Source organism: Poromitra crassiceps (genome assembly GCF_964638095.1).
Source record: "Poromitra crassiceps genome assembly, chromosome: 30".
NCBI classification, from domain to species: domain Eukaryota; kingdom Metazoa; phylum Chordata; class Actinopteri; order Beryciformes; family Melamphaidae; genus Poromitra; species Poromitra crassiceps.
The window spans coordinates 17,050,212-17,076,956 of NC_139652.1; the positions used below are offsets into that span (position 1 = coordinate 17,050,212).

Below are 26,745 nucleotides of genomic sequence, written 5' to 3' on the forward strand. Positions count from 1 at the left end.
TGATCGTGCATAGCACACAACATTTGATAACGGTCATTGACACATTTACCAGAGCCTATGTGATTGTTGTTTCTCGTGGAGTAGCTAGTAGTAGTAGTTAAGCTAAACCAAACCTTATTATAAGTTAGCGTTAACTACTCAGTCGGATGAGGCGGTTATCTCTAAAGACCATTACGAATTATTAGGAGCCATTTTCGCCATACACCAAGCAGCGATATTGCAATCAAATTTTACATTCGCATCTCATGCATACATAGCCTCAACGCGAAACTCATCATTTGAGACTCGCGTTGAGGCTAATGCATAGGCTACAGAATCCGTTTCTCAATAAAAATTGAGATTATTGTGAATTTAAGTCATCTTGGTGGTTCAGTTGTATGCCGAATTTACCATAAACACTAACGATCACTGATCAGTAACATTTCTCACTACCACGTAGCGGTATATGCTGATAGTGATAAGAAAGTAAGTATTAAACTGGTAGATTAATGAATGGCGTTTGGTGTACTGATACTGTCCTCCCAACCTCAGTGTGTTGCAAACTTGCAAGGTGGCTGGCGACGGTATAATGTTACATGTAATCGTGTTAAGTTTCACTATAAGTAATGGGAGTATATGTTCCAAACGTGAAAATGTGTTGAAGTCTTCTGAACTACTTTTCAGTTTGAAATATGTCTACATTCCACGATGAGACAGCAGACGACGTGCCAGTCAGAGACATCACACTGAACCTGTCTACACCTGGAGCAGGTGTGTGTTGCTGCCTGTTATAACAAGAGCAGATTCAGTTTTAGCTTACAACATATGTGGATTTCTGTCCAAATCCATGGTTGTATTTCTTTGTCTCGTTCCACTAAAACACACACACACACACACACACACACACACAGTCCTCCAGTTAGTTAGTGTGGTGAGTACCCGAGTCACAACAGCTTTTTGGTGCTGTTAGAAATGTGTGTTTTTGGTGACTTTGAACGGCTGTCCCGTTTCATCCACACTAACTAACTGGACGACTGTAGCTCACTGTATACTGTACAGAGAGTGACTGTAACTCACTGTATACTGTACAGAGAGTGATAGGAAAGGCATTGTGTATCTTGGTTATGTATGGGCGTGGGCGATATGGCAAATGGGTGATACTCCCAAAAAAAGTTGCGTATCCCTTTAAAGAGGGTTCAAACCAGTTTTGAAAGATGATGTTTTAAAAACATTTGTTGTATTGTGAACTGGATATTATATCAAGAAGAGGCATGGACGCTAATGATGACATGCCTTAATAAAACATCGAAATGAGTAGTGTGTTTACTGAATTCCCTCTGCTGACAGACTTATCGGTGGCTCAAAATGCCCGGGCACGTCAGGACATCTCGCGGGTGTCCAGGGAGGAGCTGGAGGACAGGTTCCTGCGCCTCAATGAGGAGACCTTGCAGCTCAAACAGCACATCCACAAACAGGACGACAAAATCAAGAAGTGAGATGCCACACTAGAGCCGGGGAAAAAAACATGACAACTTGATCTATCTAGAAAATGTTGAGGAAAAACTATCCAGTATAATTTACTGTCCAATAAGGTATTGACCGAAATACACAGTACCAAGTATACCAAACCAAATACCAATACCAAACGCAGTACCAAGTAGTATCGAAACTTCTCGAGTCAAATGATCCTTTTCGTACACAGATAGAAAAAAGTGGTGATGAAGTGGAGTGCAGTGTTTGTGAGTGACGGAGTTAATGAATGAATTTGAAAAGGAATTAATGAATTAAGTAGAAAAAAGTATTGAATGAAGTACTCTAGTACTTGCTATCAGTATCACTTACTGGTATTGGTACAGTTAATCGTCATTAAATTACCCCAGGCTGGGCCCCAATTCACTTTTCTTACTAAACTTGGAACACAACCACCAAAGGGTGACATGATAATGTCCTTTACCCATAATCCTTCTGTTGTATCACCATATCCCCCTGCTGTTCCCCCAGGCTGGGCACCAAGCTGATGAGGCTGGTGAAGGACCGGGGTCGCATGGAGCAGCTGGCGGCGGGCGGGGGTCCAGCGGGCGTGCGCAGGGTGCGGGACGTGGAGATGGAGGAGATGATGGAGGAGCTCCAGGAGAGGGTCCGTGGGCTGCAGGCAGAGAACGAGGGGCTGAAACAGCGACTCCTGTTGGCCAAGCAGCAGGTGCTCCAGGTGCAGAGCAGGAGGCCCACGCCTTACGGACACGTCCATTCACGCATCAACTCAGGGCTGACGGCCTCTCCGTGCCAGCAGCGTCCCAAAAGTATGTTGCACATCACAACCAGAGAAGCAAACAGCAGAAACATACATGCACTGCATACAAATACTTCACTAATCACAGGACTATTGTAAGGGGAATAAGATCCTTGACCTATGGACTCCTGACTATTGGATGCTTGCAACATTGGTGTGATCTAGTAGGGATTGTTAATGTTTGAGGACGACTTCATCCCACAATGAAAATCGTGTATTGACCACATCAGTCGAAACTCCTTTGACATTTGTAGGACACCAAACACACGGCGACACCTGATGTGTCCTCTGTCCTGCACAGGTACCAGGAGTGTGGATGCAGCAGGCAGACCTGCCACCGGCCTGTTGCCTCGATACGGGCACAGCCTGCTGGAGGACGCCCGGGCCGAGATCCGCACCCTGTAAGTCCCTGTCCCACACACATCTCAGGTGATACCTCAGACACGCTGGTCTGATTTTCACATTCAGATTCACTTTTGTTGCCACAGTAGGTAATCAGATTACATACGAACAGTTTGACTTAGTGTAAGTATGCAGCGTAGCGCTCACATAGTTAGGGATGGGAATTTTATGCATTTTCCTTAACCATTAGTCGTGCACCTTAACGATCAATTAATCGGTTAATCCTTAACATAGTTTTTTAGCCTGTTTTGCTAGCGCCATCTGAGCTCTGTGTTTCCTCCTACTTCCTACTTCCTCACGTGACAAGCTTCTCACGTGACCACTCCTGTTGCTTCTCACGTGACCACTCTGTTGCTTCTCACGTGACCACTCTGTTGCTTCTCACGTGACCACTCTGTTGCTTCTCACGTGACGAGCTTCTCACGTGACCACTCTGTTGCTTCTCACGTGACCACTCCTGTTGCATGCGCCAGTAGTTTAGTGACCACTCCTGTTGCATGCGCCAGTAGTTTAGTGACCACTCCTGTTGCATGCGCCAGTAGTTTAGTGACCACTCCTGTTGCATGCGCCAGTAGTTTAGTGACCACTCCTGTTGTGTGCGCCAGTAGTTTAGTGACCACTCCTGTTGCATGCGCCAGTAGTTTAGTGACCACTCCTGTTGCATGCGCCAGTAGTTTAGTGACCACTCCTGTTGCATGCGCCAGTAGTTTAGTGACCACTCCTGTTGCATGCGCCAGTAGTTTAGTGACCACTCCTGTTGCATGCGCCAGTAGTTTAGTGACCACTCCTGTTGCATGCGCCAGTAGTTTAGTGACCACTCCTGTTGCATGCGCCAGTAGTTTAGTGACCACTCCTGTTGCATGCGCCAGTAGTTTAGTGACCACTCCTGTTGCATGCGCCAGTAGTTTAGTGACCACTCCTGTTGCATGCGCCAGTAGTTTGGGTGAGGTCACGTGACCACTCCTGTTGCGTGCGCCAGTAGTTTGGGTGAGGTACGTCCTCTGCTGGACTTGTATAAAAGTCAACACAGTGTGAGCTCGGGAGATTGAAGTGATACAATGTAACAAAACATGGTGTCGGTCAAAACAGTTAATTCATTTTAATCTGTTACATTCTTAACGGCAGTTAATCATTAACGGTTAATCGTTAACATCCCTAATTGCTGTTGTCACATACAAGCCTCTTAATCCTGATATGTTTTAATCTTTTACCTTCAATTAAATGACAACATGCTCTTGGCTCCTGCATTGGGTTTAGAAACATTTACCTATTACCTCTAGAAAGAGAGATGTTCACCAAGGCCATTTTCCTTAAGGCTGGCTCACACTACAGGAGTTTTGGCCCGATTTATACCCGATTTACCCCTTCCCGAGAATCTGAGGAGAAATCTGGCCTGGCAGCTTGGTCGGTCCCGATGTTCGGCACAGATTATCTGGTAATGTGAGCGGTTTGCTGATCCAATCTTAACCCTCCAGATCTGCTCACAGCCTCATCGGGGCCGTCCCGATCATATCAAACATGTTCGATATTTAGGACTGAAAATCTGCGCGAATACATCATCCTGCTGCTGCCAAGACTCCCGTCATTATCGTCAATTGACGCACCTCATTTCTGCTCCTATTCACCTTATTCTTTGCCCATACAAGGACGCTTCTGCATGACGTCATTTTGTAATCGTCTTTCCAGTTTTAGACACGGAAGTAGATTACGCATTTTTAGACATTTTTAGACTTGCCAAAAAGCTGTTTTCAAGCTAAAAAACCCCAAACTGTTTTAAAGTTTTCATATTTTTCGGGTGAGAACGTAACATATATGTGACCAGTTTATCAGAATAACGCCTATTGGAAATATTTAACGAGCAGCGAGGACTGGGAGCGTTGACTGTGCTGCTGACACCGGTCGGACTAGCTATCTCTCAAACCCTACTGTAGGCTACTGGCAGTGAGAAAACAAACACACTGTCGACTGCTTTTGTAACTAACATTAAATGCCGACCGGGTACAGCCATCGGCTCCTCGCAGCAGTAACGCTATGAACATGTAACTGAAGTTGGCCGCAGTGTAGCTTAATTCTGAATGTTGCCAAACTTCATTCATTATTATAGTGACGTTTTGTTTTGAAATTGGCCGCCAACTAGCGCTGAACCGGAAGAACAAATACAATTGTGTGTACCGCGGAAGACAGAAAAAGTGGGCGTGGTGAATAAGGTGAATAGTGCACTGCAGGCACCAGATAGGCTACCAAATACCAACAGCACAGAACCATGAGTATTTTGTGGAAAATGTCACTAATTTATATTATTATAACAATATATTATTATTATTAAATTCTTCTATAAGCATCAAGAAGCTCCCCTTTTTCTATTTACTAATTTATATCACAATGAATGACCAATGAATAAAAAGTTGTTATAGCGTAGTTTTGAGCCCCTGTCAGTCAGAGGCTGTAATCGTCCTACCTGTCTACCAGTGTGGGGAAAAAAGGGAAAAAAGGCATTGCTGCTGTGGGAAGCAATCCACTCTATCCAAAATTTTGCCGAGCTGATCTCATCATGACATGGAGCAGGGAAATATATTTTGGTAGCCGATGTGTTTAGAAGAGCGTTCTCACTTCAGACAGTCTTGCTATAGTGTAGCGTTATATTTTACACACTTGCTATATTTAAACTGCTGTGAGATTTGTTTGGGGAGCATATGCGAGACAGGCGGGGATGAGTGTGTGCAGAGAGGAAAAGAGAGGGGGGGTGCGGAGCGCTTTGGTCGCTGCTGATGCTCCAAAATCGGAACAGGTTCGGAGTATGGCCGGGTGTCAAGGCAGTTTGATTGTTTCTGTCCATTGCTCCAGGATAATCTTAATTCCTATACTATCCTGTAGTGTGTGGTGCGCCCGTATTTTAAAATCTTGTAGTGTGTGCATGTTTGAGATTATAGAGAAGAAAATCTGTGAAGATTCTCCTTATGTGCGTGACGCAGCCAGATTTCAAAATGGGCTAGGATTTTCAAACTCCTGTAGTCTGAGCCCAGCTTTAGTTTGTGGAAAGGTAGATGTTTTGCAGGTGCAGCATTTTCACCATGTCATATACCGCTCCTTCATCAGAGACCCCTGATGCACACACACACATGCACGCACACATGCACGCACACACACACGCACGCACACACACGGTGGGGGTACGGTGGCGCAGTCGGTAGCGCTGTCGCCTCACAGCTAGAAGGTCCTGAGTTCGATTCTCGCCTGGGGCGCTGGAGTTGTGACCCCCCCCATATCTTCAGTGCCTACTGCCCAGGTGGGCTATCTCGTCGAAAGGGCCTTTCTGTGTGGAGTTTGCATGTTCTCCCCGTGCTCCCCAGGGGGTTCCTCCGTACATAACCCCCCACTAAAAACATGCAGAAGATGGTCATCCGACCAGTGACGACAACATCTGAAGTTGGTCCAATGATGGTCCCCGGGCGCTGGAAAGAAAAAGCGACCACTGCTCCTGGCCTGCCCCCCAGAGGAAAGGACAAGCCTGGATGGGTCAAATGCAGAGGACATATTTCACCGGCCACCGTCAGCATGAGTGTGTGTTGTGGCCGCATGCATGTGTTGTAGTGTTCGTGTGACAATAAAGACGGGCTTCCGTCTGAAATCGTATCGTGACACACACACACACACACACACACACACACACACACACACACACACACACACACCATGTCTTAGAACATAACTAAAGCTAACTAGTGTGTATTTCTTTGTGCAACAGAGAGAATGTGATCGAGTCCCAGCGAGGACACATAGAGGAGATGCAGGAAGCCAGTGAGCTTCTGCGTGAGCAGCTGAGGAAGAAGGAGACAGAATATGAGGGAAACCTTCTGCAGGTGCGGCAGCAGCAGACCTCCAAACTCAGGTAAAACCACATGCTGCTAGTTCCAACTTACAAGCCATTTTGTTGTCACTGTGTTCTTGAATTTCCACAAGGGGGATTCATAAAGTGCTATCTGATCTGATCTGATCTGATCTGATCTTATTCACTTGCGCCCAGTAATTCTTCAATAAACATGATTTAAAAACAGGTAACAGGATCCTCTAGAAGCCGCATTGCCATTTTTTAGGAGTTGATTGTTGAGGAAGTGGAGGGTATATAACTTTGGATCTAATAGCCTAAACATAACCAGCTAGTTGTGCAGCCTAAGCTACCATGGTGATGTAAACCTTTATTCTCCGTTTGTGAGGCAGGCCCCTGAATGTAAGAACAATTGATTGTTTTTGGTGAGATCTCTTGCAAATACAGGATACAGGTTCTGAACATTGTACATGTATCTGGTCAATAACCGCGCTGTAAACAAACATCACAGAGATACACACACAAATAGAAAAGATGGAGAATGTATCAGCTGTTGTGTTCTTCTCTCCCAGGTCCTCCGTTAACAACAACGTGACCATGATCAAACTGCAGAAGCAGCTGGCTGAGAGGGCGAACGCCATAACAGTGCTGGAGGGCAGATTCCTCCAACTACAGGAGGTGAGATCCAACAACATGCTTTCACAGCCTTGATTAACCAAGGTCAACATCAAGTCAAGTCGAAACTTGTGTCTAAGTAAGAAAAAAGAAATTCCCAACGATTGCTTTTTGTGGTGGGAGACACATCAGGCACTGGGCATTGAGGAAAACATAGGACTTGTACATATTAAGAATTAAACAAAGTGATGTGAGTTGTTGGACCATGTGTTTTGTGGTTTCAGAGTCAGAAGACGTTGAAGGCCAGTCATGACTTGGCGACGGCCAAGGTGGACGAGCTCACAGCTCAGCTGAAAGAGGAGAGGCAGAGGAGCCTGGAGCTGGAGAGGCAGCTGCATAACCTCACCTTCTCTAACCTCAGGACCAAGGAGGTGAGCGCTAACCACCTGAATGCAGAAAACAGTCCAGCAGGGACCACACTAGAGCCGCACAAAAAATAACAGTCGCAATATTGGCTGTGATTTGCCTGGGAGACTCATTTCAGACTTAAAGCCCCCCTACAGTGTATTTTGTCTTTTTTTTTTTTGCATATTTCATGTGTTGCTGCATCACCTGGCCCGCCCCTCACCTGGCCTGGCCCTCACCTGTCCTGGCCCTCACCTGGCCTGGCCCTCACCTGGCCTGGCCCTCACCTGGCCCGCCCCTCACCTGGCCCGCCCCTCACCTGTATAGTCATACATCATGCCATGACTGATATAAATAGTCTGGCGTTAGCTAGCTGTTAGCTACATTCCAGCGTTTAAAAGTCTAAACAAAGCTTTTATGGACTCAAAATCAAAAAACAAAAACTTTGTGCAAACCTGACAGTCTGTAGAACTATGGCAGTAAAAGTAGTAAAAAATGTCTTCAGTCCATTGAATCATGTAAAACAGAACCTGCTGATCTCTTCTTTAAAAGTAGTGGAAAAAATGTCTTCAGTCCATTGAATCATGTAAATGGAGCCAGTAGGGGGCAACAGTGTTTCAACAGAACCTGCTGATCTCTTCTTTACATCTCTTGTGTTGCACAGTTGCAAGAGCAGATTTGTGATGTGGAGAAGGAGAGGGACCTGCTGAAGGAGAACTATGACAAACTGGTCAACAGGTATGCAGCCTGAATTCTGCTCAATTGCCCCAAGTCTTCAGTTGGTTCATTTCACTTTGTCAGCTTTCTTGTCTGTTGTCTGCTCCAGACTTGTGTAGCACATAACTGTTGAGATGTATGGAGAACTTCAAGGTTATTTCGGTTTTCATTGATTAAACCAACATCTTAACTATACAGTAGCATCAACATCTATAGATATACACGTTATACAGTATATCTATATAATTATGATTTTGTTTTGTTTTGTTTCCAGTACCTTGGATGTGCCTCAGCAGCAAAAAGGGCATATTCGGGAGCAGCAGCTGAAGGTGCAGATTGCCCAGCTGGAGATGGCGCTGAAGGCAGATCTCACTGACAAGAATGAAATCCTGGACAAAATCAAGGCTGAGAGGGGTACTGCTGCAGCTTTGGTTGCACACGGTTTCATTTTGATCACAGGATTAATGAATTGGTTCCTGTTCCACCATAGACCCTTAAAGGAACAGCTCACCCTAAAATCCATCTTGGTGCCATCTTGGTTTTTTCACACAGCACGCGCGAGACCAGGGGTTTCCCACAGAGACGCAGCTCCGCCTGCTATTGTTCCGTGATAGGCGAGCTGCGAATAACTGGACACGTGACCTGTCAATCATGCCCAAAAACATACTCCTTTTAATCGTCTATGTTCCTCTAAACGGTTGAGTTATATTTAAATACCCCCCCCCCCATGCAGTTGTCATGAAACCCCCTTTGTTTTTTCAGGCTGTAGACTTTTCAGCCTCAAGTGGCCATTCAGGGAACTACAGCTTTTAGTATAACTTCCACAGCCTCATCTGTCCAAGCCCGAGCTTGCCTCCTGTTTCTGACACAGGTCTGGAAAGTTCAGAAGAGTATACAAAATGAATTTGTCCATGCTAATGAATAATGCTGGTCATTAAATATTTTGGAATTGGACAAAAAGTCAGGGAAAAGTGTGACAGATCATTTTAATGCATTTGTACAGCTACTGTCAGTTCATATATTGGGATATTGTCAAGAATAATGTTCTGCTAGAAAATTGAGCAAAATTATTGAATGTCAAAATGTGATTGTGATGTCATCAGCGTGTTTTTGTTTTTGTTTTTCTTTTCACAGATACAAATGAGAAGTTGACAGAAGAGAACAAGCAAATTCAGATCCAGTTCCTGGAACAGAAGCAGCAGTTGGATGAACTAAAAGATCGTATGAAGTACTACACTAAGGTAAACCACAGGGCAGGAAACTCACTTCTACTGGCCATAGTAGCTGTTACATTTCAAAAGTCAGTTTTCTTTATTAGTGAAATTCCTTATAGAATAGAAGAGACCTTTTTTGGTTACCTGCCAAAATGACTGGCAGAGAGTACAGAGAGAGTGAGTACTGTCATCACACCCCACCCAGGTCAGGCCAGGTCTAGTGTGAATGGTGGTTGAATTTGAAAACCTCTGCATGCCCGACAGTGCCGACACATGTACAGACCATCCTTATTCACACCAATCCTTGTCTGTCACCATGCTGTGTTCTTTAAGGAGAGTGAGCTCGATGTGGCAGAGCTAACTGAGGCACTCATGCTAATTAAGGTAAATTGAAAAGTTAGCCGGCTCATCGGAATATTATGCATGTTTACACTGCTTTGATCACTGTGTGTGCATGTTTACACTGCTTTGATCACTGTGTGTGCATGTTTACACTGCTTTTATCACTGTGTGTGCATGTTTACACTGCTTTGATCACTGTGTGTTCATGTTTACACTGCTTTGATCACTGTGTGTGCATGTTTACAAACTTTACACTGCTTTGATCACTGTGTGTGCATGTTTACACTGCTTTGATCACTGTGTGTTCATGTTTACACTGCTTTGATCACTGTGTGTGCATGTTTACACTGCTTTTATCACTGTGTGTGCATGTTTACACTGCTTTGATCACTGTGTGTGCATGTTTACACTGCTTTGATCACTGTGTGTTCATGTTTACAAACTTTACACTGCTTTGATCACTGTGTGTGCATGTTTACACTGCTTTGATCACTGTGTGTGCATGTTCACACTGCATGTTTACACTGCTTTGATCACTGTGTGTTCATGTTTACACTGCTTTGATCACTGTGTGTGCATGTTTACACTGCTTTGATCACTGTGTGTGCATGTTTACACTGCTTTGATCACTGTGTGTGCATGTTTACACTGCTTTGTTCACTGTGTGTGCATGTTTACACTGCTTTGATCACTGTGTGTTCATGTTTACACTGCTTTGATTACTGTGTGCATGTTTACACTGCTTTGATCACTGTGTGTGTGCATGTTTACACTGCTTTGATCACTGTGTGTTCATGTTTACACTGCTTTGATCACTGTGTGTTCATGTTTACACTGCTTTGATCACTGTGTGCATGTGCATGTATGTGTATGGAAGTGTGGTTTAGCACTCAATGTTCTTTTCCGGTGTCGTGGGTTGAATTCAGTGACATGGTTGAAATCTGTTTAACTTTTGTTGCATGCCATCTCCTCTTTCTCTCTCTTGTCAATGTCCCAAAAAATCTAATCCACTTTACATAAAATTGGACTTATAAATTAGATAGAATACAAGAGTTGTGTTGTTATGTTTTGGACATGTTTCTACCTGGATGACTGAAATGATTCCACACAGACACTCTCTTGTCAATAATTCTCATCTCTCTCCATTGTTCAGTGTCTGAATGAAGCAGAGATGGCATGACATTAATGTTTGATGCTTAAGTGACCCCCCCCCCTTTTTTTTTTCCCAAGACATTTCGTAAAATGCTTATAAAAATTGTTTTACTTGGTCAAACTAAACGATTTAGCATCAGGAGAGACCATAGAACATTTCACTCAGACCAAAAAAATATATACCGTATATATATATATTTTCTTGGGGCAGCTGTAGCTCAGGAGGTAGAGCGGGCTGCCCACTAATCACCTTGGATAAAATAGGTCATTATTGGTGTCTACAAAAAACATGAGCTACCATCACCTGAACATTACTGAATTTGCAAAAGCCCATTTATATGCAGATGCCACCATAATCTATTGCTCTGCTCCCACCAGATCCACAAGAACTGAGGCTGTTTAAATTACAAAATGCTTTCAATATAATTCAAAATAAACTAATTTAGCTTAAACCTGTTCATGCAGATAAAACTAAGTTGATGTTTTTTCCCGAAATCCAATTTCCAGTATGCTACTATGCCTCAAATTACTACAATCCAAAACAACGTGAATAGAGGTGGTGTCATCTTATAAGTACCTAGGTTTCCTTCTTGATGAACAATTGTCTTTTAAACTCCATATTGACCAACTAGCAAAAAAAACTACCAAATTGCGGTTTTACTTTAGAAATAAGGCTTATTTCAATTTTCAAGCTAAGAGACTGCTTGTGGCTGCTACCTTTTTGCCTATATTGGATTATGGAGATATTTTATATGTGAATGCTCCAAAATCACATCTTCATGTTTTAGATGCAGTTTACCATGCTGCTTTACGATTTGTAACAAACAGCTCATTCCTCACACATCACTGTGTAGTGTACTGTATGAATTGTCTCAACTTAAAACCATCTAAATGTAGCAACCGTTATATAAAAGCAATCAGCCCTGTGAGGCAATGCTTCACAGAGATGTTTACAACACCTCGTAGCCATTGGAAAATCACTGTAATCCATGGCCTCTTAATTGCTTAATTGCTTAATTTGAAACCTAGCTTATTTCCTGTCGGCTATTGTATTAGCAAACACTGCAACAGGAAGTAAGCTAGCGGGAATTTAGAATGTTTATGTTGTCAAGTTAAAACTGTCTATTCACAGGCACGTAAGTCGAAGAGGAGCGGTGAGCTGGGCTTCTTGGGGGAGGTGGAGGAGGAGGTGCAGAGAGATGCAGAGAGCTCCTTCCTGAAGCTGCGAGCTGCACATACTGAGACCATCCAGGAGCTGGAGAAGACTAGGAGCATGATCACCATCGAGCACAAGATCAACAAAGGCTACAAGGTAGAGGAAGTCACACGCAGGGCGTGGAACTAAGCTTTTCCTTTTTCAAGTCATGCTCACAATCCACATGTGACCCATAGCACAACAGGGATAAGAGGGACTGCTAAATCCTGAAAATGTAAAACCCTAAATGGAATGTGTTCTCTATTCTTGGTCCTGAGGCGGAGCTGGAAGCTGTGTCACAGAAGATGGGCCGTGATAACACAGAGTACGAGCAGAAGTTGGAACGCCAGGCTAAGCTGCTTGACATGAGAGCAGCCAAGATCAAGAAGCTGGAAGGTATTTACCCAAGCGTCCTCTCAAAGCTTCTTCTTTCAAAACTTCCCTAAGACCAAAGATTTTGTTCACTATGACTCCCAAGGCTTTAATGCTGGCCTTCATAGCCTAGAAAAGTATGTGACATTTTCCAGGTCTTGAAAAGTTTGGAAATTTCAAAAATGTCTGGACAAGTATTGATTTTTTTTTTGTTCAGTCCTCAAATTAGGTTATGACTACAATTCAAAATACATACTTTGGCATGCGCTGGGACGCGTCATCAGTGATGTTAACTGGGGTCGTAAGGTGTTTCGGGTCTCTCAACATCATACACCCTCGCCCAGTAGACCCAGCCGAGGCCGATTAAGACCCCGACCCGCGTCCCAGAAGCAGCCGCTACGGATCAGCCTTCCTACTCTGTCTGCAACGTTGCCCGCGGAAGGGCTGATCACACCCAATCCGCTGCAATAGAGCTAGTGCTACACCGCAGTATTGAAAGACCCTTCGGTGCATGGAGCCTCAGGCCCTGTGGTTTTCCCGGCCGCGCCCCTCCTTCGTCTCACCAGACCCTCCCTGGTAAAGAAGGCAATCCTACCATGCCGTACCATCATGGCGTACCATGGGCAGAGAGGATGCCTCAAGAAGGCCTGTGCGCTGCACGTCATTCGCCTGCGACGAGCACCTCGCTCTAGCCTGAAGGACCCCAGGCCGCGCCGATGTTTACACGGGAGGCTAATCCGTAGCGTTTGTGGATTTCTCCCTCACGAGAGAGCCAGGCTGGGGTGCTAAACCCATCCCGTACAGGATGCCGTCTCTCCGACCGTCAACTGTCTCTCTACACATTTATGTCACAATCTATAAAGTGATGTTGCTTAGGAACACTGGATTCCTTGTTGCTAATTAGGGATGGCACGCTACCACTTTTTCCATATCCGATCCGATACAGATACCGCAACCTTGAGTATCTGCCGATACCGATATCAATCCAATCCGATCTTTTTCCCTCGCTTATACAACTAAGCTGTTAATAATAAATTTACCATTGCACTTTGCTTAACCCAGCCATCTAAACATCATGTTTAATCTGTGGAACAATATTTATTCCCTAAATGAAAGGCTATATAGCCCAGAACATAGACTCAGTAATGCACTAATGCTGCTTCTTTTTAAGCCTTCTCTCTCTTACACACGCACGTGCACGCGCACGCACACGCACACACACACACACACACACACACACACACACACACACACACACACACACACACACACACACACACACACACACACACACATCCCTTGTTACAACTGTCCCGGGTCTCCCTTACTTTGGTGTTGCGTGAAACAAGGGGGAGGGGAATTTACACATCAAGTGTTTGTAAACAGGGACACGTGCTAATAAAGTTTTGTTTGTAAACAGGGACACGTGCTAATAAAGTTTTGTTTGTAAACAGGGACACGTGCTAATAAAGTTTTATTTGTAAACAGGGACACGTGCTAATAAAGTTTTATTTGTAAACAGGGACACGTGCTAATAAAGTTGCGGACTTTGGGGATTAATTATAAGGACTAAAACATCGGCAGGAGGAGAGGACTTTATGATGGCTGCTGAGGCAACTTATTGGTGTGAGTGTTCATTCATATGATTTATTTTGCCTTGCGTTAATCTGCCGCTTCGTTATGCAGAAGGTACGTAGATTTGACTTCACTTCTAGATGTGAATGGTAACGTATTGATCGTGATATTCTGATGTGTTTATGTTTTGACCACGGCTCACGTTTGCGCTTTGTGGCTCACCGTTTCCTTGTTGGAGTGGATAGGTCTCCTCTCTCTCTCTGTAGTCTGTAGTCTACCATTGCTGCTGTCAGGTTGTTTGTGTGTGATACAGCAACCTTGTATCAGGCAGTGTGAGGTGTTGATGTTTCCAATGCTTAAAAACACTGCTTCTCTTCCTTGATCAACACAGCTGACATGACAGTGCAGCATGTCTCACTACTGTTCACATGCTGCGGTGCTGCATTCACATCTCTCTTCACCTCAAAGTGACAACGTGATAGTTTAGGCCAGTGGTTCCCAACCTACGGTACGCGTACCGTAGGTGGTACTTGCGCCCCCTGCTGGTGGTACTTGGAAGGCTCTGTGATTTTTTTTTTTTTTTTTTTTTTTTAGTTTTTGTGCAAAATCCATGGTGGTCATTAGTACTGTAGTAGTTTTCAAACATGTGAAAGTGAAATAATAATAATTATTATTAATATTATTGGCAGTGTTTCTCAAGGTAGGTGGTACTTGCGCCCCCCCCCCCCCTGCTGGTGGTACTTGATCCCTGGAATCCCAATGTTTAAATTATGAAATAAACCCAACTTTAAAATCAATTGTAAAACATGTTTATCTATCAAAATAATACTACGAATGAAAATAAACTTGTGATCATTGAAATTGAGGTTTATTTTGTTGTCTTGAGATTTAGAAACAAATATTTGTTTCTGACGGACACTATACCTGTTGCGCATGCACAATTACCTGCCCGCCCCGCATGGTTACACAAGTGGTGAACAAAGACGAGGAGGGATGCTAAAGTGGATCAAAACGGGAGGGAATCGAAGCGAGCTGTAGTAGAGGAGAGCAGCAACGATGAAGCACAAGGAGGCGAAGACAGCAGTCAACCCAGCACAAGTGCAGCTGCTGCAGGTTGCACATAGGCTGCAGGTTGGAATAAATTTGCCTCCTGCGTGAACTGTGCATAGCTGAATAGACTGTATTTTAACGTCGGTCATATGGTGGTACTTGGAGAGCCAACTACTTTCTCAGGTGGTACTTGGTGTAAAAAGGTTGGGAACCACTGGTTTAGGCTATTGGATGGGATCGGATTCTCAGATATCCGATCCAGTGATTTTGGCCGGATCGGCGCCAATACCGATACTGAGTATCGGATCGGACCATCCCTATTGCTAATACGCATTGGTTCATTACTGTGTAGTGAATGGTTGATTTGTCCGGTCTTCTCCATTATTGTAGATTTTTGTTTGTCTGATCTTCATCAGCTTTGATTTTCTTTTGACTGAAATTGTCTTTTCTCACATTGCTCCCCCCCCCCCCCCCCATCCCAGCCCAGCTCAGAGACATCGCCTACGGCACCAAAGCCCACGTCTTCAAACCAGACATCACAGACGAGGACGAGGCCGACGACTTTGATGAAACGGTTCACCTAGAACGTGGAGAGAATCTTCTGGAGCTGCAGATAGTAAACGCCTCGCTGTCCCCAGCCGCCCTGGAGGCGGTGGGAGAATTGGAACCCGCCACGTTCTGTACCTACGGCTTCTATGACTTTGAGCTGCACTCCACTCCGGTGGTGACGGGCCAGAAGCCCAAGTATGGGTTCACCTCTCAGTACGTGGTGCGTATGGATGACTGGTTCCTGGAGTACCTCCATAGTCGCTCGGTCACAGTAGAGCTGCATCAAGCCATGGGGCTGGACTTTCGGCCGCTGGCGACCGGACAGTTTTGGCTGCGACAGCTGCTAGAGCAAGGCGGCAACGTTCATGGGACCGCGCCGCTGGTCGGTGAGTAAGATAAGATGAGATGAAAAATCAGCAATCCACATGGGGAAATTGGGTTGTTGACAAGTAGTAGTAATACAATATGGAAAATATATATATAGCAAATAGGGCTTATATAAACATACTGTAAGTAACAGACAAATTCAGGACTACATTTTAGGCATGGCCGAGAGTGCTCGAGTACTCGTTCATAACATTACTATTCGAATAACGTTTCTACCATTCAGGTACTCGCACTTGAACGTAATCCTAGGAGAGGGGGGATCAATTTTTCTGAATTATGTAGGTATAATATTACGTTGTCGTACTGGTTGACTTGTCACCATTGGTTATAACTGAGAATGCTGGACTAGCATATATGAGCTTTACCCAAGATATAAATGAATCGCCAAACCCGAATCTGTGTAATGACTCGAACACGTAAGGCCACTCAACCTGATCAGATGCCTTCTGCGCGTCGAGCGATAAAATCGCTGCACAACTCACTGGTCTTACTATGATCTGCATATATGGTGTTGAGGAGGCGTCTGACATTGGAGAAAGATAACTTATTCGGGATGAACCCTGTCTGGTCAGGATGAATAATGGATGACAAATGACAAAAGTTCAATGGACAAACCAAAGAGGATCCTGGAGCACACGATTCACTGGAAAATTGCTTTATTCAATGACTAACGTTTCAACGCCTACTGCGTCTTCATCAGAGTCAAACAGGGTGACAAGGAAAACAACTTGCTTTAAAAAGCCTCCCCAATACACATCGCAGTCCGTCATTGGCTGCTAAGGATGGGAGGTGCCCAAACCCAGTGGGCCAATAGCACTCAAACCGCACAGTGAAGTAGGCTATAATGGCCAGCCACATTTATAAATAACAATATAATATAAGCCATAGAATAGAAATACATAGGCACAAATAACAATTTCTCCAAAGGAAAGGTACAGGTTATAAATAACAAGAGAGGCTTAGTTCCTCGTTTAGACCATTTGGTTCAACAGTATTTAGGCTGTGAATCCAAAATGCTTCTCTTAACAGTTTATTGACAGTGTCGCCTCCTCTCTGTGAGGGAGACACATGCTCAATACCCCAGAATTTCAGTGTGGCAGCAGAGCCATGCTGGGCCTGAGCATAGTGTCTCGCTATTGCATAATCCATGTTGTGGTTGCGGATTGCAGCCTTGTGTTCAGCAATACGGACTTTTAATGCCCGTTTGGTCTGTCCGACATACACCATCCCGCACGGACACTTCAGAATATAAACCACATGTGTGGTGCTGCAGTTTATGAATGAGTTAATTTTATACTTTTTACCAGTCCGTGGGTGAGAAAATTGTTTGGTGTCGGCGGAGTTGGAACAGTGGGTACAGTGACCACATCTGTAAAAACCAGAGGGAGGGGCGGGTAACCACGTAGGCTTAGGGGGGGGTGTCATGGTACTGTGAACCAGTCTGTCTCTTATTGACCGAGATCTCCTGAAAGAAATTAACGGAGGCTCTAAACACAGTGACTTGAGTGCAGGGTCACTCTGTAGAACGTGCCAGTGTTTGTTGATGGTGTGTTTGATCTCTCCACCGATTGGAGAGAACTCCGTGGAGAAACAGAGGCGTGGTGCGGAAGAGCCAGAGCGCCTGGATTTCTCAAGGAGGCGGGCTCTCGGGGTGCGCACTGCCCTTTGATAGGCTGCCTCGATAACTGTCTCCGCGTAGCCCCTGTCCAGGAAGCGTTTCCTCATCTCAACTGTTTTGTCCATGAATTCTTGGTCTGTGCTGCAGTTTCTCTTCAGTCTGAGAAACTGGCCAGTGGGAATGTTGTTGATGAGTCGCCTGGGATGATGGCTGTCAGCTCTCAGTAGAGTGTTCCTACTAAGAGGTTTCCTGTAGATGGTAGTGTCTACACCCCCGTGTCCGTTTTTGTAAATGGTTAGATCCAGGAAATTTATATTTTTATTGGAGTGTTCCATTGTAAAACGAAAGTGTTGTGTGGTGGAGTTAATGTATTCCATGAAATCATTGAGTTCGCCAGTGGTACCAGTCCAAATAAACAAAATGTCATCAATGTACCTTTTCCAGAGTTTAATTTTAGGGAGAAATTGGTTATTGGCTGAATTGTGGATGAATATCTCCTCCCAGAACCCCAAAGTCAGACAGGCATATGACGGTGCAAAAGAACTTCCCATACTAACCCCTCTTTTTTGCAGAAAATAGGAACCTGCATATAGAAAATAGTTTTTTGACAGGACTATTTCTGTGAGTGTTAGTAAAAAACCAATGGGGGGTAGCATCTCGGTAGGGCGAGTTTCAAAAGAGTGTACCAGGGCTTCGATGCCTACATTGTGAGGGATGCAGGTGTACAAGCTTTGAACATCACATGTTGCCAACAAAAAATCTTCATCACTATTGAATGTATCCAATGGATGACAAATGTTTATTTAGCCGGGTGGCCAGCGTTTTAGTGATTACCTTTCTGTCAAAATTCTGGAGCGCTAATGGGCTGTATTTATAGAGCACATTTTATATAGTCTATCGACTACCCAAAGCGCTTTTATAGTTATACCTCACATTCACACAGCGATGGCGTCGGCACCTGCTTAAAGTATGAAGGAGCAGGTAGAGTTCAAAGAGGGTGGTTTCACATTGAACTGCTGTTTAAAATAAACGGCAACAACAACCTGATCCCTCGTATAGCCTACAAAATTAACTGTTTGACATAGCCAGACTTTGATTCCACTTGCGTTTCCATGCTCACCCGCTGGGCACATGCGCACGCACGCATGCCACACGCACACGCACACACACACTAGAGCTGGGCTCGGGCTGAATTTTCCTTACCGAACCCGACCGAGCCCGTCACATTATTAGCCGAGCCCGGCCCGGCCCGACAGGTGTCAATTGATAATCTGTCCGAGCCCGGCCCGAACCCCCTCCGTGATTTTTTTTTTCCCCTCGGAGCGCAGCGAGCACATAATTCAATGAGTCTGTCCAGCCAATAAACAGCCCTATATAATCCCAAACCAAAATCAGTCCTCGTAATTCAAAGCAGTCAATGATTAATACGTAATGTACAAAGCAAAGCACCAAACAGCCTAATTCGTGCGTGCCGTGCACTGCCCACACAGTCCCACATCGCTGAAAGAAGTACTGCACGGTGTCGGCGACACCAGCCTACATGCAGCTGACTCCGGGCAGAGCAGCAGAGTGCATGTCTGGGCGTGTTTCATTCGATGCCTTCAGGTGCTTTCATTAACGTAGTAAATTAGCTCAGGAGCTGATGATAGATTTGAAGGCAAAAACAAGTGACTGATTACGTGACCGAGCCCAGCCCGAGCCCGAACGCGACTTCAATGTTTCTGTCCGAACCCGGCCCGTAAGTCGGGCCGGGTTCGGGTTCCGAGTCCGACGGGCCGGGTAGCCCTGCTCTAACACACACATACACACAGCCTACATATTCCCTGTAGCCAATGGAAACGCACCTGATTCAAATTGTAAGATTGTCCACTTTTCAAAAGTTTGCTTAGAAATTTGCACAAAACCTGAATGGAAGCACGGCTAGTGTGTAAAGTTTGCAGCTCTCTCTCAGGTGTGTCAGGTGAGGCTGGCTAGTGTGTAAAGTTTGCAGCTCTCTCTCAGGTGTGTCAGGTGAGGCTGGCTAGTGTGTAAAGTTTGCAGCTCTCTCTCAGGTGTGTCAGGTGAGGCTGGCTAGTGTGTAATGTTTGCAGCTCTCTCTCAGGTGTGTCAGGTGAGGCTGGCTAGTGTGTAAAGTTTGCAGCTCTCTCTCAGGTGTGTCAGGTGAGGCTGGCTAGTGTGTAAAGTTTGCAGCTCTCTCTCAGGTGTGTCAGGTGAGGCTGGCTAGTGTGTAAAGTTTGCAGCTCTCTCTCAGGTGTGTCAGGTGAGGCTGGCTAGTGTGTAAAGTTTGCAGCTCTCTCTCAGGTGTGTCAGGTGAGGCTGAGTCCTTTGGCTCTGTGGACTACTGGCTGAGGCTGAGAGTGTCCATGACAGAGACCATCCGTCTGTATAAGGAGAGGGTGAAGGCCGTGGGCTACATCAACACCACACTGGACGAGGATGGACAGGTACAGAGATACGTTAAGTTACTATACCTTTTACCATACATTTGAGATATTTCCACTTTAGGAATTTAGTTAACACTCTTGCCCAGAGGAATTCACAATGAATACAACAGTAGAATACCATAACTACGGTAAATAGTTATGACAAACAACAGTTCCCAGGCAATAAGGCTAAACAAATATTCCTATGCTCCCAGAATGATGTAAGCTAATGTACACATAGATAATATAAACCTAGCCTTGTGTGTAGAATGATGCATTAACTCCTTATTAAACAACCCCACTCCTCAGCTGGCTCAGCCCCCCAACACGCCTCAGCTGGCTCAGCCCCCCAACAGCGGCTCGAACGTCCTGTACGTCACCGTGCAGTGCTGCCGCGGCCTTCGGCCCCACGGCTCCCAGCAGCCGAGTCCCTTCGTCGTCTACAAGTTCTCCGACTTCCCCGACCACGCCACGGCCACCATGCAGGACTGCTGCGACTCCCGCTTCACTGACCTCCAGGCGTACCCTGTCCTGATGGACTCCTGCATGGACCGCTACCTGAAGTCCGGGGCGCTGCAGTTCTACGTGTTCGATGACAAGGACGAGCAGATGGACGCTTACCTGGGCAAGGCCCGGGTGCCGCTGCTGTCGCTGGCCCACGACAAGGGGATCACCGGTGAGTAAGACTTGGCTTTGTGTTACCAGGGAGGGACTCCATGACAGGGTTGCATCCAGACTTCTCTGGTCTCAGATCACTCCTCCAGTTGTTTTAGTTTTGTTTAGTTTAGTTTGTTTGCTTTTGTCTGACTGAGAAAACCCATATGGTGGGTAAAAATATATACATAAAATAAGGCTTCTCTGGTTCTCTGGTCTTTTCAAAAAAGCCATTCAAGATAAATGAATAAAAAGGGGAAGTGCAGTAAATGCGCACTCCAAAAACCATGTCTTGATTTATTTATGTGTATCCCCAGGGGTGGACTCGACACAAATATGTCAGTTTAAAAAAAATCGTACCGTCAAAACGCCTGGTTCGATCACTGTGTATCCCCAGGGCTGGACTCGACACAAATATGTCAGTTTAAAAAAAATCGTACCGTCAAAACGCCTGGTTCGATCACTGTGTATCCCCAGGGCTGGACTCGACACAAATATGTCAGTTTAAAAAAAATCGTACCGTCAAAACGCCTGGTTCGATCACTGTGTATCCCCAGGGGTGGACTCGACACAAATATGTCAGTTGAAAAAAAATCGTACCGTCAAAACGCCTGGTTCGATCACTGTGTATCCCCAGGGCTGGACTCGACACAAATATGTCAGTTTAAAAAGAATCGTACCGTCAAAACGCCTGGTTCGATCACTGTGTATCCCCAGGGGTGGACTCGACACAAATATGTCAGTTGAAAAAAAATCGTACCGTCAAAACGCCTGGTTCGATCACTGTGTATCCCCAGGGCTGGACTCGACACAAATATGTCAGTTTAAAAAAAATCGTACTGTCAAAAATATTTTACATGTTTCAAATGAAAAATATGCAGCTTGGAAAACCTACAAGAAAATACAATGCTCTTTCTTGTTCTCCATCCATTCATCTGTCTTGTCTGTCCATCCATCCATCCGCCCACTCACTCACTCACCCACTCACCCACTCACTCACTCGCCCGCCCACTCACTCACTCACTCACCCACTCACTCACTCACTCACCCACTCACTCACTCACCCACTCACTCACCCACTCACTCACTCACTCACTGACTCACTCACTCACTCACTCACTCACTCACTCACTCACTCACTCACCCACTCACTCACTCACCCACCCACTCACTCACTCACTCACTCACTCACCCACTCACTCACTCACCCACCCACTCACCCACTCTCTCCTCTTGCCAAACCAGATGACTGACTTCCGCCAACAACACGTTACACACTGCCCACGTCATTACGGTGACTGTGAATTCAGTCTGGGCGCAACACAAAAACACACCGTAATGAAAAAAGTACCCGGCATCTATTTGGGACCGGTGTTTATTTACCAAAACATGTAGCCAGACCCGGCGTCTAATTGGGACTCTGCGTTTATTAGAAGTTTAACAGTATTCTTGCTTAGACAAATCATTTGTCTTGACTTGGGCCTGGACTAAAGCAGTCTGCTTCATAGTTGATGCTATGGTGTTTTGTAACAAATGGAGTTTCTCTTTTCTTCCTCAGGTGTGTTTGAGCTGGCCGACTCCTCTGGAATCTCCGCCGGACATATTGAAGTCAGGCTCAAGTGGAAGTTCACTTACCTCCCTCCTCCAGGCTCGACCATGGCTGCTGAACAGGCAAAGTGTGTCCCCAAAGAGAAGCCAGTCGAGGAACCTCCTGAGCTCCAACAGCAGGAGTCCAACGTGGAAGAAGAGGAGAAGAAAGACGAAGACTTGACAAACAAAGATGTTGACGAGACACCGAAGGAAGCCAAATAACCTCCTCATCGCTCCACCGCTCTCCCTGTGGCTGCTGCCTCTCACGTAAGGAGCTCAGTTAAGGCTGAACAATGCGTCTGTGAGGGTAACATTACTGCAACAGTGCAGAGAAGAGAGAAAACTCCCACATATAACCATGTTAAATAGCCTGGTAAAACCATCCTGATCACATGACCTCACATGTTAAATAGGCTGGTAAAACCATCCTGATCACATGACCTCACATGTTAAATAGGCTGGTAAAACCATCCTGATCACATGACCTCACATGTTAAACCATCCTGATCACATGACCTCACATGTTAAACCATCCTGATCACATGACCTCACATGTAAAACCATCCTGATCACATGACCTCACATGTTAAACCATCCTGATCACATGACCTCACATGTAAAACCATCCTGATCACATGACCTCACATGTTAAACCATCCTGATCACATGACCTCACATGTTAAACCATCCTGATCACATGACCTCACATGTAAAACCATCCTGATCACATGACCTCACATGTTAAACCATCCTGATCACATGACCTCACATGTTAAACCATCCTGATCACATGACCTCACATGTAAAACCATCCTGATCACATGACCTCACATGTAAAACCATCCTGATCACATGACCTCACATGTAAAACCATCCTGATCACATGACCTCACATGTTAAACCATCCTGATCACATGACCTCACATGTTAAACCATCCTGATCACATGACCTCACATGTTAAACCATCCTGATCACATGACCTCACATGTAAAACCATCCTGATCACATGACCTCACATGTAAAACCATCCTGATCACATGACCTCACATGTTAAACCATCCTGATCACATGACCTCACATGTTAAACCATCCTGATCACATGACCTCACATGTTAAACCATCCTGATCACATGACCTCACATGTAAAACCATCCTGATCACATGACCTCACATGTAAAACCATCCTGATCACATGACCTCACATGTTAAACCATCCTGATCACATGACCTCACATGTTAAATAGGCTGGTAAAACCATCCTGATCACATGACCTCACATGTTAAATAGGCTGGTAAAACCATCCTGATCACATGACCTCACATGTTAACACATTGAATGCCAGCCATGTTTTCATTCCTGTAGGTAAGTTGTGCCAGGGGTGTTTTTGACGATTCTGGCTCATTTTAGAACAGCCGAGGATTCTTTTCTGTTAAGAATTCATGAACACCAATCATCTAAAAATAACTAATAGAATGTGTGCTTTCTCTGTCTAAAAGAGTTAGTTTGCAGAGTTAGTAGTTATGTAGATATTAGCCGTTGAGTACAGCATGGTTTCAGCGTCTGGAAATTTATTCAGAGATAAATGGCTTTTTGTGAAACAGTCACTTTAACCATTCATTTTTGGCATCAGTAAGACCGTCAGACATTCTAAACAATAGTTTTGAACAGTAATTTCCTCCATAACAACAGGAAACACCCCTCTCATTCAAACTCCTCCCTCCGTGTGTCTTCTCCTCCTTCCTCCTGGCTCTAACAGCGGGCGTGTCAGAAGCGCGTTGTGCTGCCTGCCTGTCTGTCTGCGTGCCTGCCTGCCTGCTTGCCTGCGTGCGGGGACGAGTCTGAAATGGATTACTGTAAAATCGCCAAGCCATTTCCTTGAATGGCTTGCTCCCGCGGTGTGTGTGTGTGTGTGTGTGTGTGTGTGTGTGTGTGTGTGTGTGTGTGTGTTCGCGCGTTGCTCCGCGGCTCTGGGGGGGAGGGGATCTCTGTCCGTTCTGTGTGTGTGTCTCCGGCTTCTGACTGTAAAATCGCCAAGCCATTTCCGCGGGAGGCGGCTGCTTTTGGTGTACGGGTCCCGTGGCTGTGGCTTCTCTCTGTATCTGTCGCCACTTAGTGGTCGGTAAAATAGATTACACACATGCTCTTGCTCCTATAGTTATCTCGAAGATGTAAAAGGGGTTGATTGATGTCCCACCGTCAAAAAAACATGTAAGACGAGTTATTTCGGCTCTGGCACTTAAGCGTTGGATTATGTAAGACGAATTATTTCGGCTATGGCACTTAAGGTGTTAAATAGGCTGGTAAAACCATCCTGATCACATGACCTCACATGTTAAACCATCCTGATCACATGACCTCACATGTTAAACCATCCTGATCACATGACCTCACATGTTAAACCATCCTGATCACATGACCTCACATGTAAAACCATCCTGATCACATGACCTCACATGTAAAACCATCCTGATCACATGACCTCACATGTAAAACCATCCTGATCACATGACCTCACATGTTAAACCATCCTGATCACATGACCTCACATGTTAAATAGGCTGGTAAAACCATCCAGACATCCTGATCACATGACCTCACATTCTGTTTCGCTCCATGGATCAGTCTGGACTGGTAAAACAGTAATGGTCTTTCCCGAAGCAACAAGCAGTAACGTTAATGTTAGTAGAGTAAACACAACCATAAATGCAGTTATTGCAGAAATAGACTCAATAACAACAATTAAACAAGAACAAGAGTATGCACCAGCAGAGTTTCTCGGCAGAAAATACGTTTTCGCTGTTCCTTCGACTGGATTTGGATTGACGCTGATTGGCTGAAGGAGTTGTCTGTCAAGGCAAGTACTCCCACCCACTGAAATCAATGTGAGCAGCTGGAAGTCCAGACTGATGCGTAGAGTGAAACAGAATGGTATCAGGATAGTTTATTTTTTTTACCAGGCTACACGTTAAGCATCTTGATTTTAAAAACTGTTTTGCCTTTTCTCCCTGGCTCTTCTGTGCACTTAAATCAATTCAATGTCTTATGACCATTGCATGTTTTAAGTGTGCACAAGTAGTCTCTTTTTTCCTCGGTGGACTTTGTTGTGCCTCTAGGATCCCGCAGAGGGGTGAATCTGTATCTGTAATACTGCTTTGAATTGATTTAAAAAAGCATAGGAAATTACCATCAGCCAACTGCTAGTACATTTAGGATGTGTCTGGTTTGTCTACTTACTTTGCCAGGCATCATTTGGAGATCTCATTCTCATTTCTAAATAATAATTTTCTAAAAATGCTGACTGCTTCTAAAATGATGAAAGTTGTTAGGTGAGTGGCTCCTGCTTTGTTCCCAACAGTTTAATAGTGATATTGTTTTGCACAGATCTTCTCGTTTAATAGTGATATTGTTTTGCACAGATCTTCTCTACATGTCTTGTCTGAATGTGTTCTGACCATCAGGCACCGTTGCCAAAGCCCAGGCAGAAGCCACAGATAAAGGACAGACTGGGCGCCAAAAAAGTCAAATTTCTGGATGTCACTACAGTAACGACTACAGACGAGCAGGTGAGATTTCAAAACAAATCATTAGAAAATATTTCCTTTTGATGTAAGTTGTCTAACAAATAAACATTTTTGCTTTCAATGAGAGAGTGTAGCACCTATATAGTTTTTGGTTTTCAGCAACAAATGAAGCAACAGAAATGGATATAGTGCCAGTGGATATAGATTGAATGAAGTAACATGAACCAAAAAATACCAATTATTTTCTTGTATGTATGACTTTGTGATTTTCTTCTGGTAGGTTGAGGACGGGAGTTGGCCCAGTGGGCTTCCAGAGAAGAGAGAGACAAAGCTGTCACCTATAATAAAGGTAATCTCAGAGGCTCACTGATTTATAAATTGCATATAGATTGCAATTTGACCATACTGTACCCATTTCTGAAAACACGAACATTTAAAAACAATACAAATGTCACTGTTTTTGAAGTAAGCATAGACTACTGATAACAGGAACACATTTTTCTTCAATTTCATGGTACAATTGAACAAAGATCCTGTTATATAACGTTACCCAAAGACCAGAACCTGTAATATAACGTTACCCAAAGACCAGAACCTGTAATATAACATCTCCCAAAGACCAGAACCTGTAATATAACATCTCCCAAAGACCAGAACCTGTAATCTAACGTCTCCCAAAGACCAGAACCTGTAATCTAACGTCTCCCAAAGACCAGAACCTGTAATATAACGTCTCCCAAAGACCAGAACCTGTAATATAACATCTCCCAAAGACCAGAACCTGTAATATAACATCTCCCAAAGACCAGAACCTGTAATATAACATCTCCCAAAGACCAGAACCTGTAATATAACATCTCCCAAAGA

The 26,745-nt window shown here is 44.7% G+C and overlaps 1 protein-coding gene across 1 annotated transcript in view; it reads left to right on the plus strand.

Annotated features, from left to right (window-relative positions):
- Nucleotides 1–671: 671 nt before the first annotated feature.
- The window catches only part of LOC310800446 (protein fantom-like), a gene marked incomplete at both ends in the record, with an annotated part of 43,262 nt that continues 17,188 nt past the window's right edge, over nt 672–26,745 (plus strand). Inside the window, 18 exons of the mRNA XM_083663041.1 lie at nt 672–756; nt 1,327–1,471; nt 1,981–2,279; nt 2,571–2,670; nt 6,417–6,560; nt 7,070–7,175; nt 7,397–7,543; nt 8,182–8,255; nt 8,509–8,648; nt 9,369–9,475; nt 9,782–9,832; nt 12,075–12,254; nt 12,416–12,533; nt 15,617–16,069; nt 19,999–20,132; nt 20,421–20,787; nt 22,324–22,547; nt 25,816–25,920. Of these exons, the coding sequence (XP_083519167.1) occupies nt 672–756; nt 1,327–1,471; nt 1,981–2,279; nt 2,571–2,670; nt 6,417–6,560; nt 7,070–7,175; nt 7,397–7,543; nt 8,182–8,255; nt 8,509–8,648; nt 9,369–9,475; nt 9,782–9,832; nt 12,075–12,254; nt 12,416–12,533; nt 15,617–16,069; nt 19,999–20,132; nt 20,421–20,787; nt 22,324–22,547; nt 25,816–25,920 (2,979 nt within the window). The remainder of the gene's footprint in view (nt 757–1,326; nt 1,472–1,980; nt 2,280–2,570; nt 2,671–6,416; nt 6,561–7,069; nt 7,176–7,396; nt 7,544–8,181; nt 8,256–8,508; nt 8,649–9,368; nt 9,476–9,781; nt 9,833–12,074; nt 12,255–12,415; nt 12,534–15,616; nt 16,070–19,998; nt 20,133–20,420; nt 20,788–22,323; nt 22,548–25,815; nt 25,921–26,745) is intronic.